Consider the following 16,925-nt stretch of genomic DNA (forward strand, 5'->3'; position numbering starts at 1 on the left):
TAAATGGTGTCCAAGGGGGAAAAATGTTCAGTTTAAATTATCTTGAAAAATGACTGCATCTGTTATTAAAACACAATCTGCTGCCGTTTATAGGAAGAGTTTAATTTTCAACAAAGAGGTTACATAGTATTACTGTGATAAAAATTTTGAGATTCGTTTAATGTTGCAGTGAATTAAAAAAAACAGTTGCTATAAAATCAACAATTAGTTTTTGTCAGAGTCTATTGTTATTTTTAGCAATCAAAGAGACTGATGACCAATATTTAGAATCGATATAGAGACGGATGACAAATTACAGGAAAAACATCAACTTTTAACTCATATAAATCAATAATGTGACTGTAAATGCAGTTCAAATTATTCTACAGATGAAAGAAATCAAAATGCAATACAAACAATTGCACTATATTAATAATAATAATGTTAGTAAAAATAATATCATAAATAGTGTATACATAGGGGAAACACCACAATAAATAAAGTAAAAAATATATCTTTAATATAATAGCTAATTTCATTAAAACGGAATAAGATTTTTTTTTTTTAAAAATGAAGAAATAAATGATACACCAAATAGACTAAAATATATTGTTAATAAAGAAATCAATAAATAAAATTAGTTCTGTAAATAACAGTAGTAAAAAAACTGTGACCCAATAAACAGTACTAATACAAAGACACCTTAAGTAGTTTATTTCCCCTTTATTTTGTCTCCTGTCTTTTTATTTGCAAAAAAATTGTAATTTTAACCTCAAACTTCAGAATAAGACAAACTGCAACACAAAAGTTAACTGAAATGTCTTTATGTTTTACATATTTAATTAAAAGAGAACTTTTCAACATTTATCCGTCAGTGTTCATTGTCAGTCATGACCAATCAATAAACCAAAACCAATGGAAACCACAGATTGACCACAGATAGTAATAATCATCGGTTAAACCCTTTCTATCATTGACAGTTTTGATTGGATAGAAATAACAATGTCAGTTTTTCATATCTTACTTTAACCTGGAGATAGAAAAACACAAACTTAACATTGACTTAACATCTTCGATCCATTCCGCCTAAGTTTGTTCCTTTTGACTTTGAATTCTGGGATGTTTTTCAGATGTACGTGTAAAAAAAAAAACAGCCAGAGTTTTTGTGGTAAATCAGTTGATTTTAGTCATTTAAAGTCTGTTAGTCGACTCTTAAATTTCTGAACTAATCACGACTGCAGTGGAACAAACGATAAGAAATACGTCACTGACTCTTTTTGGGATTATAAAAGGAGACACTTCATTCACTGCAGTTCCTGAAACTGAATGAAGGTAATCAAGAGAAAAACTGTGTCAAGTATCAAAGGTGAAGGAAATCTTAGCGTCTGTAATGATGTTCCTTTAATATCACTGCTGAAATTAATGGTGCAGAAGAGCAGCAATGAGTAACTCATTATCTAAGTAGTCTAAATCTGTGTTAGTGGAACCTGCTATTAGTCAAACTAAAGATAGAAAATGGTCCATTTCGCCACCTAAATCCTGTTTATCTGTGTCAGTAGGCTGGTAGTCATGCATGTGGGGTGCTCTAGTTTTAATACTCACTGTGATTTAATCAGCCGGAACTCGGCTGTGTTAGAAAATGGGCTTAGTTCATCGTGTACGCAACAAAAAAAGGTAAACATTATACATTAATATGACGCAGTTTACCAAAATGTGTTTGCATCGGTTAGATTTTAGGTTGCATGCCGAATCACACCGAGCTTCAGCAGGGATGATGATATTTCAATCCCTAAAACTTTGAGGTTACCCAATCAAAGGAAATGGTGACTTCCAGCAACTGTCACAAATCTTTGTCAAAATAAGACTTAAAATGAGGTTGAATTCGGTGCAAAAATATAAATAAAATATCACCCAAAACTCCTCACTGTTTGAACATCTGCTCATCAATAGACGCTACAATTTACAAATGTTTGTTCTAGATTTCTGTGCTTCCCGACAACAAAAAGCACAAAATTTCAAGGTTAAGCAGTCAGTGAAGATGGTGATTTCCACCAACTGGCAGCGTGTTTGAAGAAGCACTATTTTCATCCTCGCTAATGTACAAATCTTTGCGCCAAAATAGGACTTGAAATTAGATTGAATTTGGTGCAAAATTTAAATAAAATTTTACTCCAGACTCCTCACTTGTTGATCTGCTCATCTATGGATGCTACAATTTGCAGAGTTGGACCAAAAATGACTCTGAAAATAGTTAAAAAAAAGATGTTCTGTCAGATTTACCCAAGATTGAACCAAGTGACTTCATCTACAGGAGTGGAGCATTTTTAATACTGACTTGTGCAACAAAATGATGTCATTATTACAGTGCCGTTTACCAAAATACGCTCGCATTTTTGTAATCTTGGTTGGATTTTCTGTCGCATGCTGAATCACCTACCAAATCTGAGTTGGTCTGAGCTTCAGCAGTGATGATGATTTTTCGATTTTTGTGCTTCTCGACACAAAAAAAAACAAACCCTGAAACTTTGAGGTTACCCAATCAAAGAATATGGTGATTTCCAGCAACTGGCACAGTGTTTGAGGAAGCACTTTAATTTTTGCTAAAATACAGATCTTTGCATCAAAATAAGACTTCAAATGAGGTTGAATCCAATGCCAAATAGAAGTTAACCTCATGTGCAGTGCATATAGTAACTAGCTATGTAGCTGTGCACAGAGAACCTCCTAGTCTCCACTCAGTTACTGCAGCGGCTTTCAGACAAGGTTTGACCAAAATTACTTTAAAAAGAGTGAAATAATATGATAGAATCAAGTTTTTTTAATCTACATGCTTTTGAAATGTCAATATCGCAATTCATATCCTAATTGTGCTGTGCTACTTTGCAATTTTATGTTACAATTCAGACTTTAAAGTTGTAATTTCCAAGCTCAAACGAATCAAACAGCCCCACTGACACTGATGGTATTATCCAGGCTTCATTAAATGATTCCTCATGTAAAGCTGATGGAGTTTTGAGTCCTGATGCTGTGTAAAACCCAATAAAATGTGGTTATAGAACATGCTTGTCCTTTGTTTCTTCCAGCTGCAGCAGGGGATCGGCCGGCCCAGTGTTTATCACGCCGTGGTGGTCATCTTCCTGGAGTTCTTCGCCTGGGGTTTGCTCACCACGCCCATGCTCACTGTGAGTAAGAGCGTGACGCATCGACATCCGAGAAAGTGTTTTAATGTAGAGTGATGCTGGACGGGAATCAGCTCCCATGTGGGGGAAAGATGATGAGATTTATATCATCATTCCAGCAGCGTCGTTATATTTACAGCATTTATTGTAAGTTCTTATCTCCAAATCACGTTGCACTTAAGAAAAGTCGGTTTGAATATGAACATCAGCAGTTTTTTAATTCTTACTGAGCTCTGGATGATAAAAAGCACTTAAATCTAATACCAGAGACCCACTATGTTAGATTAACACTCAGCTTTTTGCACATCTCAAGTTGTTTATGGTGTAAATTTCCATATTCTCAGTTGAACAGTTTATCATTTAAAATTCCCTGGATTGCCTACTGTTACCGTTTCTTTGACTTGAACCAGTTGCTTCCTTTTAAATCCTCTTATTTTACTAAGTCCTCGTCTGTGAAAACCTCTTTGGCTATAAACTTGACTCTGAGTTCGATTTGAAGTGGATATTGCTTGATTCAAACCATCATTTTAGTTGTTGTAGTTTATTTCTAGACAAAATCTTTGAGCAAAGGATCGCTAAAATACATGCAAAGTCTGTTTTTGATAGTAAACAGGTTCTAGTGATAGCATTTAAAGTTCATTACAAAACCAGAGAACGTCGATCAACTGTTCTGTAGAAATTTTAACAATCTGTATTACCATGTTAATGGGAATAGGTATTTTGTAGTCCAAATATCAGCCATTGTAGCGATTAAAACTGGGATGGAGGATTAAAACATGTGTTAACATAGTGACAGGGTTGGAGGTAAAGTTGGTCTTCATTGATATTTAGCCATTTGGCCTAATTAAGCAAATCAAGCATGAAGAAAAGTGTTGTTTTGTTTTATTACCAAAACTCTTAAGCATTCATTACTAAAGGTTTCAAACAGTATAATAATTTAACCTCTTGGACTCATGAAAAGTGATTGGAGAGATTGTTTGAAAGTTACATAATGTGCATAAGATACAAAAATATCTTGTAGTTTAAAGAGAAAAATACATAGTTTGATTGTTGCAGAACAAGTAGTTTGAATTAGGGCTGAACAGTCCAGCTTCAGCTCAATATTTGGTTATAGATAGAGAATAATATGTACAATGAGCATTACCACATAAGATATAGCGGCATGGATCAGTGGGTAGAGTGGCCGTCTTGTAACTGGAAGGTTGTTGGTTCGATCCTCGGTCCGTCGTGCTCATGTCGAAGTGTCCCTGAGCAAGACACCGAACCCCTAATTGCTCCTGGTGGGTCATGGTTAGCGCCTTGCATGGCAGCTTCCGCCATGTGTGTGTGAATGGGTGAATGTGACGGATCCTGTAAAGCGCTTTGGATAAAAGCGCTATATAAATACAACCATTTACCAAGATATCATCAAAAGCAGGACTATTCACACAACAGTTTAAAACCTGGATCATAGCGTCTCTCCTAAATTGCAGCATTTGCTAACTGGATTGCTTTAAAATTGCTATTTTGATACGACTTTCATCATTTCTTAAAGTCAAGTTTTGATCTTGTGGAGGAAGATAAATTGGTGATATGTTGAGTTTGTCAACATCCTGCTCCATGATTCCTGTTATTCGTCTTAAACTATCGAATGTATTTAGGTTTAAATCGTGTTTTTTCTCATTTTCTTGTAGGTTTTACATGAAACGTTCCCCCAGCACACGTTCCTGATGAATGGACTCATTCAGGGTGTGAAGGTAAGAACTTCAGCACATCAGTTTTCTGCCATAGATATTTACATATTTCACCTGTAATTTATTACTCTAATTCCATAGAACAGGGGATGAAGGTTGATTTTGAAAAGAATGGTCAGCATATCCTGACATTAGACCATTTCATGGGGCTTCAAAAACGCTGAAACCTGCATTATCCTGCAACTCTGCTCTATAAGAATACCTCTGATTTCCCCTAATACTTCCCTTTGACTTCATCAGAGACATTTAAAGCTCTAGATCTAGATAAATATATTTCAGTCTGTCGTCACTGACTCCGCCTCTTCCTGTCCAGGGTCTGCTGTCCTTCATGTCGGCTCCTCTGATTGGTGCGTTATCGGACGTCTGGGGCCGGCGGTCCTTCCTGCTGGTCACCGTCTTCTTCACCTGTGCTCCGATTCCCCTGATGAGGCTCAGCCCCTGGTAGGACTCAGTGTTTTCTGTTTGTACGACATAAAAAGAGATGCAGGTGAAGTCGAGGGCATCACCTGGAGTTAATGAACCAAAGAATACAGAAATTCAGATTGTTTCTTCATGAATAAGTTGGATTTTTTGCAGGAAATATAAAATAAAACCATATAACTAGATTTTTCCAACAATGATGGTTGCTTTTCTGTGTAATTAAGTACAAGAAAGAATAATTTTGAATTCAAAACTAATTTTATCTCAGCATTAGTTACACAAAACCACATCTTTTTACGTACTGACAGATCAAACATTTGTCTAGTTTTTCACTTCTGCAAGTCAACTAATGAATGTGAACACTTCAGTAAATATAATAATGACAGTTATTTCCATTCTGCATTATTCACATATATTTTCCAATTTCTAAGTCATACAGTTTCCCACCATTATTGACAGTTTTTGGACAATTTCCCAATTAAAGACATGACAACTACCAGCATTTTATGGTACCATACATCTCAAATTACAAGAATTTCCCATTAAATTATTATTTTTATATTAATATAAAAAATCTGCGAGTACTTTAATATTTTAATGGAATATCTGGACATCGTGGACTGTTTTAAAAAATATTGCACATGTGACTTGAGTAGACTTTACAACAAACTAAAAGATCTTAGAGATATATTTGGTGAAACTAACCAGAAAATAATCGATCGTTCATAGGACAAATTATTCAAACTGAGCATGATTACATCATGTTTTCTAGATGTTTTTCCATTGCTTGAGTTTGGTTGTTTATACAATTTAATTAAACACAAGTCAAGTGATGGATCTTTTCGTGAATCCGAGGTTTTAGTCATTCACAGAACAGGTTGAGGAAACTGTCTTGTCTCACCTTCTCGTCCTCCAGGTGGTACTTCGCCATGATCTCCATGTCTGGAGCTTTTTCTGTCACTTTCTCGGTCATCTTCGCCTACGTTGCCGATGTGACGGACGAAAGAGAAAGGAGTACAGCCTACGGTCTGGTAAGAACTCCTGTTCAATGTGTTTTCACTGAATTTAAAGTATACACAGCTTAAAATTACACATAGTAAAGATAATCAATAGTCCTGTGATGTGGCCTTACTCTAAAATGTGCTTAACTTTAAGACTTATTACAATTTAAACAGATTAAAAATCTAAAAATCTACCCCCTGTAAAGTTGTCATCAATGGACAAGTTAGTTACATGGACCAAAACTCTGTTTATATCAGGCTGTCAATGTGTTTATTTCTGCTGTAGGGTTGGACGTTTTATCATGGAGATCTATAGGGAATGACTGACTTTTAGTGCCAGCCTCAAGTGGGCATTGGAAGAACTGCAGTTTTTGGCACTTCTGTTGCTTTCATTTTTCAGCTCTAGATTTTTCCCTTTATCAGTGGGCAGGCTCACCTTTGACTCAACGTGGCCACACCCCTAGTTATGCAAAACTTCAAAAATGCTGAATTATATAAAAATCTGCCCTCTGCAATGTTATCGTGACCTAAGAAAGTAGGTATTGAGAGCAAAAACATATCTATACCAGGCTGTAAACATGTTTATTTCTACTGTGAAGTCGGACATTTTAACATAGAGGTCTGTGGGGATTGACTCAATTTTTGAGCCAGCCTCAAGTAAACATTTGACGAAATGCAGCTTTTGTCGCATAAGCATTAATTTCATTTCTCAATTCTGGATTTTTCTGTTTATGGGTATATAGCTCACCTGTGATGGCACCCACCTTTGACTCAAAGTGGCCACACCCTTAGTTATGCAAAACTTTAAGCTTCATTGAAATTTAAAATGATGAATTATATAAAAATACATCCCCCACGAAGTTGTCACGACCTATAAAAATAGCTATAGAGACCAAAACCACTGTTTGTTCCAGGCTGTAGGTACTGTATGTCTTTTTCCGATATAAAGTTGGTAATTATAACATCGAGGTCTATCAGGACTACTCACTTTTGGAGCAAGCCTCAGGTGGACATTTGAGGAACTGCAGTTTTTTGCGGCGTTTGCCAGCAATATGATGGAAGATCTAGATAACCTGGACTGTTCTGTAGACAAAAAACAAAACAAGGTAGAGCACACATTGCTAGACCCTGAAATGACCAACATAAGAAGTTCAGAGTAGAGGAAGTCCTTGTGTTATACCCTTTCTAAAATGAAAAACCAAATGACCTCATGGTGTCAGACAGACAGATGAATGGATGATGGTGTTGAATGGCTGACACTGAGTCTGCAACCTTAGAAGCAAAGAAACTGACAGTTCAGCTTAATTAGAGTGCAGAATGTGAACATATCTGGAGATACAACGCTCATGTGTGCGTGTCCTTCAAATGCTTCACAAAAACCTCCACGCCAACACTTTACTGCCCTTTTCAGAGCAGGAGATCAGTTATTCTGGCTTTCTGAATTATGTTATGGGTGACGGCCACCTTCTGAAAGTCATTCCTTCTGTCCTCCAGGTCTCGGCCACCTTCGCCGCCAGCCTGGTGACGAGTCCGGCCATCGGAGCGTACCTGTCGGCTTGGTACGGAGACAACCTGGTGGTTCTGGTGGCCACTCTGATCGCTCTGGCTGACATCTGCTTCATCCTGCTGGCCGTTCCCGAGTCCCTGCCGGACAAGATGAGGCTCAACACCTGGGGGGCGCCGATATCCTGGGAGCAGGCCGACCCCTTCGCTGTCAGTAACCAGTAATTTCCAAATCTGATCAGCTGGTTACTATGTCTTCTTTTGTAGTTGCATGAAGTCTTTTTTTATTAATGATTTGGTTCTCGTCTCTGTTCGTGGACTCAGTGTGTAGAGTGGAGACGTAGGCGAAGGCACCTCAGTGTTCCTAAGACTCACTGACATTATTTTAATAATTAAACGATGCTGTGAGATAACAGTTATGTAAGCTGTTGCTGGGGTAATGATAAAATGAAGTGAGAAGGGAGTCAGCTGTGCTTCACCGACTGTAACGTTCACCCTTATGTCCCTGGTGTTAACTGGACGCTAACTGATCGTCTGACAGCGCCGGTGTTGTATTTCTTGTCTCTCTTTCTCCTACAGTCTCTGAGGAAGGTTGGTCAGGACTCCACAGTCTTATTGATCTGCATCACTGTGTTCCTGTCTTACCTGCCGGAGGCCGGACAGTACTCCAGCTTCTTCCTGTACCTGCGACAGGTGAGGCACACTGCTGCTTAATGCACAGTTTTCCAAAGAATGTTAGATTACTGCTCAGGGATGCAAATTTTAAGCGATTTTCCTAACCGATATTGTCATCAATTAATTATTTATCAGTTGTTAAAATGTTTGTAGCACAGTGAACAATGTTCCTTGTACTCGTACAGCTTTTTTTCCACACAGACATGTGACATTCGTATATGATGGGGATAGAAGCAGAGTGATCTAACCCATTAAAAAATCCTACCCGAGTCTTCTATAATTTATGTCTCTTCGCTTCAACTCTTCCTCATTCTCGAAAGCGCAAACTCATTTTTCTCAAACTACAGAAAGTGGGTTAGACCACTCTGCTTCCAGACCCTTCAAATATGGCTCAGTTAAATTAGCCCCTCCACTATAAAAATACGTTTCTAGTGAAGCTGAATATGTGAACTCTGGCTAGAAGTCATTAACAACCACATAAGTCTTTGTCATGGTGCCTGTTGCTAGCTAAACCCCCTCAATGTTCTCTGTTTGTAAATACGAAGCTGCCTGTAGTCCAAACAACAACCCCTTCAGGTCGCTACAGTATAAAACACAAACCCAGCATCCCTCTTATTAAATAGTTAGAGGCTCCACCTAGTGGGGCAACCAAGTACTACAACTAATGTACAATATGTTCTGTCGTGCATGTGTTAGGATAACTAAGGCGAACTCATGCAGAGAGTACACAACGAGGCAGACTGAATGCAAGCAGATTTAATGGGGGGTGTTCAGGAGAGGGAGTGAGGGGTGGTGAGGAGCGATCGGGAGTGAAGCCAAGGAAGGGAGCGGGACGGAGCGGCGAAGCCGAGGATCAGTGGTGGGCTGGCATCAGGGGGACAAGAGTGCAGCTGAAGGGAGCCGGAAGACGCCAGCGGCAAAGAGCAGGCAGGTGGGTTGGAGCTCCGAGAAGGAGGAGGCCAGACACGGACGGATTTGGAGCTCCAGGCGGCAGGACAGGCCGAGCGTGCGAGCGGGGAGGGGTCCAGGGGGGAGTCTATGGGAGAAGATGGAGACCAGGAAGGCGGAGGGATGGTCAGGCAGCTGGGTCGGTGAGGTTGTGCTGAAGCAGAGTCTACAATCCTGCAGGGTGTGGAAGGTGTGACGGGTCTTTATGGAGGTGGTGGTAATCAACGAGATGACACTCAGCTGCCCGGGTTCTGGGGAGGAGCGCTGATTGCCAAGTGGAAACAGCCGAGAGGCTGTACTCCACTCGGCAGCGGCAGAGGGAGAGAGAGAGAGTTGGAGGGAGAGCTGGAGGGAGAGCTAGAGGGAGAGCGAGAGGGGGAGAGAGAGGGAAAAGGGGGAAAGGATGTCAGGAGGGAGCAGAGGATGAGGAGGAGGCCCTGACAGCATGACCTTTTTCTTCTGCTTCATTGGTTAGAATATTTTGAATCGGGCAAGTTGGGCATCACAGTTAAAGTCCAACTCAAAGATGCAAGATATCCAGACCAGAAATGTCGATCAGAGACGACAATAGATTGTTTTATCTCATTTAGTGTATCATAGTTTTGGGCAGTTGATGCTTTATCTTGAACGACCGTTGATGTCTCGACAAAGAAAAACTTGATTTACCTCTCTTGCATCATATAACAACTCCCACAAAGTGTTCAGGGATGTTGACTAGCAGGATGAAGAGTTCACGGATGAACTCTACCTAAAGATGGAGAATTCTTCTGCCCACAACTGTAAACATGACGAAACCAAAAATAGGCAAAAGGCAGACAACCCACACTGTGTTGATGCGCGCCATGGATGAGTCCACAGTTTATTTCTAGCCAAAAACACAACACAGCCAGGATCACACACATCTATTCAGACAGCATTGATTGATTGCATTGGTTTGGTTTTTTTTTTTGGAAGTTTGTCTATGTCTTCACTGAATACATCCCACAAAAGACTGCAAACTCTACTACTATTACTATATAGTATGTTTGTGTCTGTTGATGCAAAGGATATGTAATGCACTGATGTTATTAATAAATCCTTTAAAGCATCTATATATTCTATTTGATCTGTATATTAAAAAGCAAGTATTCCTTGACTGGAAATACAGATATAAGACACACTGATGTTGCACAGATTTTTCCATAACGAGAAAATACTGTTATTGTCCAGATTCTTGTATATGTAGAGAAATTGGTTTTGTGCAGGTTCGTAAATGCAGAAATTATTCATATTGCAACTTAATACAAATTATATCCTTATATTTTCCAACTGACCTTTGAGATGTCAATTTTTACGCTGATGACACCATCTTATTTCATGAAGTTATTGCTTAATTTGAAATACCAAATGTGTGCATGTTTTGATGTTTATACTCCTGCTCATAGTTAAGGTTTGTTTATACACGTAACTGTAGATGTCTCTGATTTTTTCAGATATTACCTATTATGCAAAGTTGTGTTGTAAATGTAACAGTGCTATAAACAACATAAATTCTATCTTTCCTTTTCAGGTCATAAACTTCTCCTCAACAACCATCGCTGTTTTTATCGGAGTGGTGGGAATTCTATCTATCGTAGCACAGGTAACTCTATAGAAGGTCTTTAGACAACATTTTAAACACATACATTGCGCCAATAGATGTTGATGAATTACATAAAATTGTCACCATATTAAATATTTCCTTCTTCTTCTTCCTTAGACTCTCTTCCTCACTCTGCTGATGAGAACTCTGGGTAATAAGAACACGGTTCTGTTGGGTTTGGGCTTCCAGATCCTTCAGCTGGCCTGGTACGGCTTCGGATCCGAGCCGTGGTGAGCAAGCTGTGACCCTCCTTAAAATAAGACCTCAAAAGAAATTCTTTAATCACACCATCTTTTACTCTGACATGATTTAAGGTAGCAGAAGACTGTAAAGTTATCCCCACCAACTGATTATCTGCATGAAGCACATCCTAGTGTTTGCATAATAGTATTCTGTACCCATTTCTAGGTATTTCCTAATCACATTTACTAAAATATCAGGCATACACACCTTTAACCATGTGTTTTTGTGTTTCCAGGATGATGTGGGCGGCTGGTGCTGTAGCTGCGATGTCCTCCATCACCTTCCCAGCAGTCTCTGCTCTGGTGTCACAGTCTGCTGATCCTGATAAACAAGGTAACCAGGCATACACATCCTCTCTCCTCTCTGGTCAACTCAGTGTCCAGTTATGTTTTAAGGGAATCATATTTTCTGCAAGTTTCTGTTAGCTTATATCACAAAGACGTTTCTAATCATCATTTCTTTGCCAGTGATTTTGCTGCTTCAGTGTTGCTGCTTTTCAGTCAGCCAATCATGTCTTAGATGGACTTGTTACCATGGTAACCCAGAAAATGAATGGAGAAGCTTCAAACATGGAGTTAAAGAATCATTTTTTAACCAAAACCAAGGAATTTTGGAAACATTGCACACTTAAATCTGACAATATCAACAGTTTCATTTGGAATTTCACTTTCATGTGCAACATTTAATTTTTATGTGTGACATTAATTATTACCTCAGGATCACTGGTTTTTACTGTTCTATTTTAGTCCTGTTTTACCTACCTTACCGTACCTTACCGTACCTTATCTTACCACATCTTCCCCTCCCTGACCATATCGTACCTTACCTTCCCGTATCTTAGAGTACCTTACCTTTTTGAACCGTACCTTACCGTACTTTACTGTACCCTGACCTGACCGAGTGAAAACTGACAATAAACAACAACAAAAAACCTGATTCTAAAAATTCTGAATGACAGTCTGATTTCTTGTTAATGCCTCCAGTTACCTCTGGTACTCCCTAACTCAGACCTTGTCACTCCTTCAAACAGCCTTTCCCACCGCATCATGGCTCACAAATTGCTTTTATTTCGGATCAAAATTCCAATTCCCTTCAAAAGAATGCAGTTTAGTTGTATAGGAGTGTTGTGTTGTGGAGACTGGGTTGCTCTTGTTCTCTTTCCTCAGATCAGTAGGTCAGTGTGTTGTTATTGATCTTCTCCGTTGAAGTACATGTTCCTCAATCAGGCACAGAAATAGATGTGCTGATAGTGAAATATATCAGCGGTGGTATCGTGTCTTCAGCTCCTTCACTTGTGTCCTCCTTCTTCAGGTGTGGTCCAGGGGATGATCACGGGGATCAGAGGTTTATGTAACGGTCTGGGTCCGGCTCTGTACGGATTCATTTTCTTCCTCTTCAACGTGGAGCTCAACACCATGGACCCCATCCAGGGAGATTTTAACATCGACCCGCTGCCTCTGCACAGCCCCACCGAGGTTAGAATCCACTCAGATACAATCCATTCCTCACAAGATGTGCTAAAAAATAATGGCTTAACCCTGGAGAAGGGTTGTAAACCTGCAGGATGTTTATTTCTTAAAGCGACTTTAATGATAAAATGCTAAATAATAACAGGAGCTAAAGTTTAGTTTGTTGCTTCTATCTGTTTGGGATTATTTCCTCAGAGTTAATTAAATCATGAATATGAACAAATCCTGAACGAAGCTCGATATTATTTTACCGTAAAAATTTGATCCGTTTACTAAAGTCTAAATATGTTTCTGTCATATTTGTTTTTTCTAACAGTGAGATTTTTACCTCTCTAATTGATAACGTAACCACCAATATGTGGGAAATGGGAGTCAAGTGACAATAAAAATGTATTTTTTGGGGCTGTCAGTGGCTAGTTTGATAAATTATAACCACATTTTCAATATTGAAATCATAAATATACCCCAGATGTGTTTTTCGCGCACTAGTATTTCTAACAATATCCCAAGTTTATGATGCCTACAGGCGAAGTTTCTTCATTTAAAGAAACTGAAGCACTTAAATAGCTAAAATGTTACCTGTATTTGTCTGTACACAGCAAGTATTTTGTAAAAACAAACAAACAAACTGCAATATATATTTTTCTACATACACAAGAATATATGTTATTTCTGCTTAGGTACAATCTGTGCAATAATAGAACTCCTTTGGTATTTCTATTAATCAATAACAGTAACACTGATATGTGCAATAATGTTATTTTTTAAAACTACTACTTAAATGTTTGCACTATCTTTGCTGTAACTTTGCACATTTCCCCACTGTGGGATTGTTGAAGAGTTATCTTACCTTCAAAAAGGAAACTAAAGTTTAGCAGCAACAGATGTCTGAACTCTTACACTCACATACACGAGCGCTCAAAAGTTTGGGATCACTTAGAAATGTCCTTATTTTTGAAAGAAATGCAGTTTTATTCAATGAAGATAGCATTAAATGAATGATAAATCCAGTGTAGACATAGTTAATGTGGTAAATGACTATTCTACCTGTAAACGGCTGATTTTTAATGGAATATCTCCATAGGGGTACAGAGGAACATTTCCAGCAACCATCACTCCTGTGTTCTAATGCTACATTGTGTTAGCTAATGGTGCTGAAAGGCTCATTGATGATTAGAAAACCCTTGAGCAGTTATGTTAGCACATGAATAAAAGTGTGAGTTTTGACTCTTGAACGGTAGTTTATACAACAACAGCATAATAGAATTATTAGAATCCAGCTTTGTCTTTTGGTTTTGGTGCGACGCCTCCAGATTTCTCCCATTTGGTCACCTCTACGCAACATTTCTAGAGGCATCCCTGACTTATTGTGTTTTTACTATCACAAACTACTAATCGTGGACGTTCTTAAGCTGGTTGTTCTGCTGAAAGCAAACTAAACTACTTTTTCCGTTCTCAGCACGCGCTCATCCCCGGTCCTCCCTTCCTGTTGGGGGCGTGCACCGTCGTGGTCGCCTTCCTCGTCGCCCTCTTCATCCCGGAGAAGCCGTCCTGCTCCTCCTCGTCCTCCCAGATGTCCCTCAGCGACAAACCCCACCCGGACAGCAAAGAGTCCATGTCCTCGCTGGCTGGCGTCCACATCAACACGCCGCTCCCGGGCAGCGACGAGGAAAGCCCGCCGACCGCCAGCGACGAGGACTTCGAGCCGCTGCTGCAAGACAGTATCGTTTGATTATCGGTCGATCGATTTTGTAAACAAAGGACTTGTTTTCTTTGCCTTCGTGGCGGGACTAAGTGTGTTTTTATTGTCAGAAGATTGACATCGTTGAGCTCCGGTTGTCAGGAGTTGGAACTAACAATACTGACTGAGGATACGTAACATCTCGCAACCGATGAGGAAGCGAGGAGCTGCAGATTAGCTGCCTTCATGTTGTTGGACGGAAGAGTCCAGAAGGAAGGTGGAGCCAACGTGGACGCCACCGATTTAACAAAAACCACCAAGAAGAAGGACCAGCTACGTTTTAAAAATCACACGGACGGAAAGAAGAGTATTTTTGTTGGAAGGATTTTCGTTCATCTTTAAGCTTGAAGTTGTGGATTGTTTTTGTGACGAACAAGAGAAAGGTGTTTTTACCTTTCAGCTGTATCATTTCCAGGCTGTGTTTTATTTGATTACTGTACAAAGGAAACAAGTCTGCAGCATATTTAAGGCAGCCGAAACATCAGTGTTGATTTCTACTCTTCTTTTTTTCCTTGGTGTTGTTTAATATTTTTTTAGTTACACTTTTTTTTGTTCTTTTTGGGGATTTTTATTCTTTTAAAGTGTACAGTATCTTGCTACGAGACGTCGATGCTAACAGTGAATGAATGTGACGAGCTGAGAGATGAGTCAAAACACCTGAAGACGATTTAATTTTTACTTTTAATCTCCTTAAACCAGAGCAAGAGCGACGGAAACGGTCCAAAAGACACTCCTTGTAGATATTTATCAGAATTTATGAGACGTAAATACCAAAATTAAGCAGAATAACCGAACCTCAACGGAACCACCTCACCGGATAGTTTTAATTTTACCAGTCAGTGTCCTCAAGTGTCACTCTACCTCAGATCATAGTGTTTTTTTACAGTCACAATCAACCTGGATTTGCTGATCTACCGTCACTCGCGTGTTTTATTTTTATATCAAAGTCACTTTATTGAAGTGCTGCTGGCTGCTGGCAGCGGGAAATCCTCACAACTGCAGCTCTGGCTCGCTGTCACCTACATGTTTTTATTAAAAATATTCAAAAATGAACTTAATCCTTCTGGCTCCAGACCGCCCAGGTCTGCAGTTTACCGTCTGGCAGGTTTAATTTTTACGAGAAAAACACGGCTGAGGTTTTCTTCCCCTGACAGCAGCGGTGTTCCTGTGAATTAACTGATACTTGAAGCACCAGAGAGAGATTTTATGAGAGCTTTAGAGAAGATTTAGAGCATATGCCGGCACAGAGTGTACATAGTTATTTGCTTTATGACCTTAAAATGTAAAATGTACATGTGAATGATATTACAGTTTGTATATAATGCAAGTGAAGCGTGAGATTGGAGGTTTTATGTAGCTCGGCGATGGTTTGAGGTGTTCATCAGACACTAAATATCCCCCGTTCTTCTGTTCTATTTGCACCTAAAGACGCTTACATGCACACTAGTGTCCTGTTTTATCACATTTTTAACCTGATATGGACACGAAACAAACAGAAATCAGGTCCCCACATCCTCTTTTTTGATAAAATTTGGTGGTGCTACATTAAAATGAACAGTTTCTTGTCGTAAACAGACTCTTTCTTCTGTTTTTTTTTAGTAATGAAACACCAGATATTCCAGTTTTCTGTAGCAGATGCTCCCAGAACTGCGACAACAAGGAGGATAGTGGTGTGCTTGTGAACGTTTTCCTTCTCGGCTGCTCGGTTACGGTGTAAATACTGTACATGGTTTGGATGTCTGTACATGTGAAGAAAAGCGGTTTACGTGGAGGTTTCACTGTAAATACACGTTGTCTGTCGTCTCGTCTGGAAGTGTACCAGCCAATTGTTGGAAATTAAAGCAGTACAACACTTGACACCTGCATATATGCTTTTATTTTTGCTCCACATGGTTGTTGTTCTGGTTCCCGATGTTCTCCTGAGAGCCAGAAAACTGTACTTACCCCTCATTTAAAACACTACTGTACTTTATGTAATTACACACCAACTCCTCGATGGTCTGTGAGGAAAGGACCATCTGCTGCAGGACTTCTTGTTCCTCTTGTGGCTGAAGATAGTTTTTAATTTTTTTATGAATCTGGCCGGAGGTTTTTGCTACAGAATGAATTTGGGGCCGATCACTGGCTTCACAGATGGAAGTGAAAGAACAAATATAAACCAACAGACTTGTGTTGTGGGAAAATAGTGGCATTTATGTAACTGTACTTCAACAAAAACTGATCTGAATACATTAACTCACTCGTCCTCTGCTGCTCGAGGCGGCGATTCTGCTGCTGCTGCTTTCGAAAGACAATTTGCTTTCCAGCTCTTTCTGCTGTAAATTGGGTTTCTTTGGGCCTCCAACGGTTTATTTTACTCAAAATCATCCGACACGAAGCTGCTCTGAGCAGCAATTTTACTCAACTTTCAATT

At 39.3% G+C, this 16,925-nt stretch overlaps 2 protein-coding genes across 2 annotated transcripts in view; both read left to right on the forward strand.

The window, feature by feature from the left end:
* Nucleotides 1-9,874, forward strand: part of txnl1 (thioredoxin-like 1) — a 76,594-nt gene extending 66,720 nt beyond the window's left edge. Inside the window, exon 9 of the mRNA XM_051938873.1 lies at nucleotides 9,857-9,874. The gene's annotated coding sequence lies outside the window, so the exon portion shown is untranslated. The remainder of the gene's footprint in view (nucleotides 1-9,856) is intronic.
* The window catches only part of mfsd14ba (major facilitator superfamily domain containing 14Ba), a 23,040-nt gene extending 6,671 nt beyond the window's left edge, over nucleotides 1-16,369 (forward strand). The window contains exons 2-12 of the mRNA XM_051938868.1: nucleotides 3,063-3,161; nucleotides 4,832-4,894; nucleotides 5,205-5,332; nucleotides 6,228-6,342; nucleotides 7,807-8,025; nucleotides 8,395-8,508; nucleotides 10,988-11,059; nucleotides 11,177-11,289; nucleotides 11,538-11,635; nucleotides 12,614-12,777; nucleotides 14,231-16,369. Of these exons, the coding sequence (XP_051794828.1) occupies nucleotides 3,063-3,161; nucleotides 4,832-4,894; nucleotides 5,205-5,332; nucleotides 6,228-6,342; nucleotides 7,807-8,025; nucleotides 8,395-8,508; nucleotides 10,988-11,059; nucleotides 11,177-11,289; nucleotides 11,538-11,635; nucleotides 12,614-12,777; nucleotides 14,231-14,503 (1,458 nt within the window). The 3' untranslated portion in view covers nucleotides 14,504-16,369. The remainder of the gene's footprint in view (nucleotides 1-3,062; nucleotides 3,162-4,831; nucleotides 4,895-5,204; nucleotides 5,333-6,227; nucleotides 6,343-7,806; nucleotides 8,026-8,394; nucleotides 8,509-10,987; nucleotides 11,060-11,176; nucleotides 11,290-11,537; nucleotides 11,636-12,613; nucleotides 12,778-14,230) is intronic.
* Nucleotides 16,370-16,925: the final 556 nt, after the last annotated feature.

The sequence above is a fragment of the Acanthochromis polyacanthus genome, chromosome 18, assembly GCF_021347895.1.
Source record: "Acanthochromis polyacanthus isolate Apoly-LR-REF ecotype Palm Island chromosome 18, KAUST_Apoly_ChrSc, whole genome shotgun sequence".
Classification (NCBI taxonomy): domain Eukaryota; kingdom Metazoa; phylum Chordata; class Actinopteri; family Pomacentridae; genus Acanthochromis; species Acanthochromis polyacanthus.